General features: G+C 44.2%; 1 protein-coding gene across 1 annotated transcript in view; it reads right to left on the bottom strand.

Annotated features, from left to right (window-relative positions):
- Nucleotides 1-800: 800 nt before the first annotated feature.
- The window catches only part of gpr85 (G protein-coupled receptor 85), a 4,330-nt gene continuing 2,078 nt past the window's right edge, over nucleotides 801-3,052 (bottom strand). The window contains exon 2 of the mRNA XM_048156990.1: nucleotides 801-3,052. This exon is cut by the window's right edge and continues 629 nt beyond it. Within this exon, the coding sequence (XP_048012947.1) occupies nucleotides 2,389-3,052 (664 nt within the window). The 3' untranslated portion in view covers nucleotides 801-2,388.

Here is a 3,052-nt window from a genome sequence, read left to right as displayed (position 1 = left end):
CTCCATTACTAATTTAGATATGCAGTGTCCCACATATGTCAAAATTTCTATGGGTGTTTACATATAATCCGAGGCTTTAAAATGAGGCTGTTGAAATATTTGGCAGGATCTATTCTAACCAGCATCCTATTACTTAAGGGCTAATGGACTCAAATGAAAGCATCCCTGGTCGCCTACAAAACCTAAATGGATTTTGACGAAGGCTGCAGTTAAACGAAGAACTTCTCAGCGATATTAATGACACTCCTCACATTATAACAGTGGGCGCTTTTGCTGCAAATGGATGCCTACTTGAAGCATTTTTCAGGTCAGTTCAAAATACGCATTGGAAACGTAACATTTAACAGAGGAAAAACTCTGCCGTTGTATTGTATTGCAGAATGCAGAGATAATTCATCACTTTCAACAGCGCTCACAAGGGAAAAGCGGCATCCAAACAAACTCCACACAGTCTGAAATTAGCCAGAAATGAAACGGAGAAGATGAAGAGGTAAAGTGACAAAGCAAAAAGCGCTTAATGGCTAAAGCGAGCCTCGTAATATCAGAGAGGAGACAGGAGGACATTTTTACAGTAATTAAACAGGAACACAAACAGGCCACAGAAACATATTAGCGAGAGACTAATCATGACAGTTGAATGCGAAGCGATCATTAATAGCAAAGATAAGCTTGTTAGCCTGCCTCGGTCAATATTTATACATGTTTTCCCCGCTAATTGAGCTTTCATTTTGCTTTGGGCCTGCTAAACCAAGCGTGGGACCAGGCCGGTGCTTTTTCTGGGAGTAAATCGCAAGAACAGGTTTTGCAAAATGTAAAATTTTATTTTCAAAAATGTAAGCAACAGATTACACAGTTAACTTTCAGCAATTGCAGTCCTAACTTAAACAGTACTCACATTCGGGACTTCAAAATGAAAGACTCACAAACTTACACACTATCTACCTATAATATACAAAAAGAATACAGAATAAATATTAAAATGGCCACAAGAGAAAAAGTAAGTTAATCAAAACAATTAGTAGAGAGCAAATGTTGGGAAAGTAGAAACAAGACTCTGTGCCTTAAATACAATGTTTTTTGTTTTTCCTATTACATTTTTTACAAATTGTGCAAGATTTCAGACTAAGGCTCTGGTCTTGACATGACAGCTGTTCGCCTAGCACGCACACACGCGCACACTCACGCACACATGCTCCCTGTGCTCTGCGCACTCGGTGGGGTGTAGCAAACGTTACAGGGTAAGAAATGGGCTGTCGGTGCACAGTCTGTGCCTGTGATGGTGGTGAATAGTGTTTTTCAAATCAAAATGCACTTCACCCTGATGTGAAAAGCCTCCCAATATGCCTCGAGGAGACATTTTAGAGGAGCCGATTTAGAAAACAACCCTCACCTTGCAAATGAAAACATGAACAAAACACCAGAACCATTAAGGCAAGAACAGCTGGAGTGGTATCTGTAACAATATTTGCGTGTTCGGGTACATGGAAATGCCACACTGAACTTAGCTTAACTGGTTCTCCACTGTCAGTTTAAGTACAAGGTTCTCAAGAGCAACGTTTTAAAATTCAAACATTTGTTTTTAGACTTAGAAAAATGAGATAAGAAAATAACATTGCCAGACAACAGAGACATACCATATGGATCATAAAACTACAGGAAATAATTTAAGTTGCAATTCGAAAACCACACGACAGGACCCGCCCCCTTAAGACCCGCCCACCAGCCCGCCCCAACCCAACCCTAAAAGGAAAAAAGATATCACTTACATTTAAACCAATTTATCCTCTCGTGAAGGTGTATTCCAACAGAGTTAGTCACCCCACATGTTTTGTTTACTTACAGTGAAAGAGAAGTCTGTTGCAGATTAAAGCATTCGTATTTCAGTTTGGGAAAAACAAGACATCCTTGCAATGCAACTGAGCGAAAAAAGCATCTTCGGGTCTTCTCGTTAGTGCAACTTTTTAGACACAAATTCCAGTGATTCCTTAACAGTTTGATTTCTTTTACACCCTTTCCAGAGTCTTGTAGATATCCAAAGCAAAGGTCAGTCCCTTCTTGATGTATCCATTTTTTCTTTTCTTTCAATTTTTTTTTCCAATTTTTTTTTTCAATTTTTTTTTTTCAATTTTTCTTTTTTTTTTTTGCGTATTGGGTTTCAAATGGCCTTTCGCATTGGTTGTTTACTAGAACATAAACGTGAGACGTGTCCTCTGTCCGTTCATCATCTTATTCCATTCAGACGGTTCAACTACAGGCCTCGAAAAGGGAGCGAGAGGAAGAGGAGAAGGAGGAGGAGGAGGAGAGAGCTGTACAATTGAACACATCCCTGATCAACCAGGGCATCCAAACAAAAACCACATTGGAAAAACGAAAAATGCCACTGAACCTTCATATAACACAGTAGGGTTCCCTCGGTAACCTGGATTTTCTGCAGTAGAGGAGCGTGGTGCTGAAGCATCGCCGGAGCTCCCGGTTGGAGAAGATGCAGATGAAGGGGTTGACTCCTGCTTGGGCGAAGCTCATCCACACGGCCGCTGTCAGGTAGCCTCCCGGGATCACTGGGCCTCGGGCGAACACCCTCCAGTAGCAGGCTACCAGGTAGGGTCCCCACAGGCTCAGGAAGAAGAAGGTAATGATGTAGAACATCCTGCTTATCCGCTTTTCAGTCTTAAACTCGTCCAGCACCAGCAGACGCCTGCGGCCCGCCGCATTGCTGTTCTGCCGGATTCCCAGCAGGGTCGGAGGCGTGGGGCCCCGGCCGAAGCCAGCCAGCCAGTTGGCCGCGGCCTGGCCGCTCGCCCCCGGGCCGTGGAAGGTCCAGTTCTGGCTGACGGCTGGCACGAACTGGACCGGCTTCATCTTTCGGCGGTCGTGGACGAAAAAGATGAGCTTGAGGTAGACAAGCTGGGTGGCCAGGAGGATGAGTGCAAGGAGCAGCATGAAGCCCAACGAGTCATTGGCACGGAAGGAGCGGTGCTGGAAGGTGCACTGGTCCTCCTCGCGGATGAAGGAGTACGTGCCCACGTCCAGCACCGGAGGGAACGCCATGGCT

The sequence above is a fragment of the Megalobrama amblycephala genome, linkage group LG14 (assembly GCF_018812025.1).
Source record: "Megalobrama amblycephala isolate DHTTF-2021 linkage group LG14, ASM1881202v1, whole genome shotgun sequence".
Taxonomy (NCBI): Eukaryota; Metazoa; Chordata; class Actinopteri; order Cypriniformes; family Xenocyprididae; genus Megalobrama; species Megalobrama amblycephala.
Note: the sequence above shows the minus strand (reverse complement) of the source record. Positions and strands in the feature narration are given on the sequence as shown.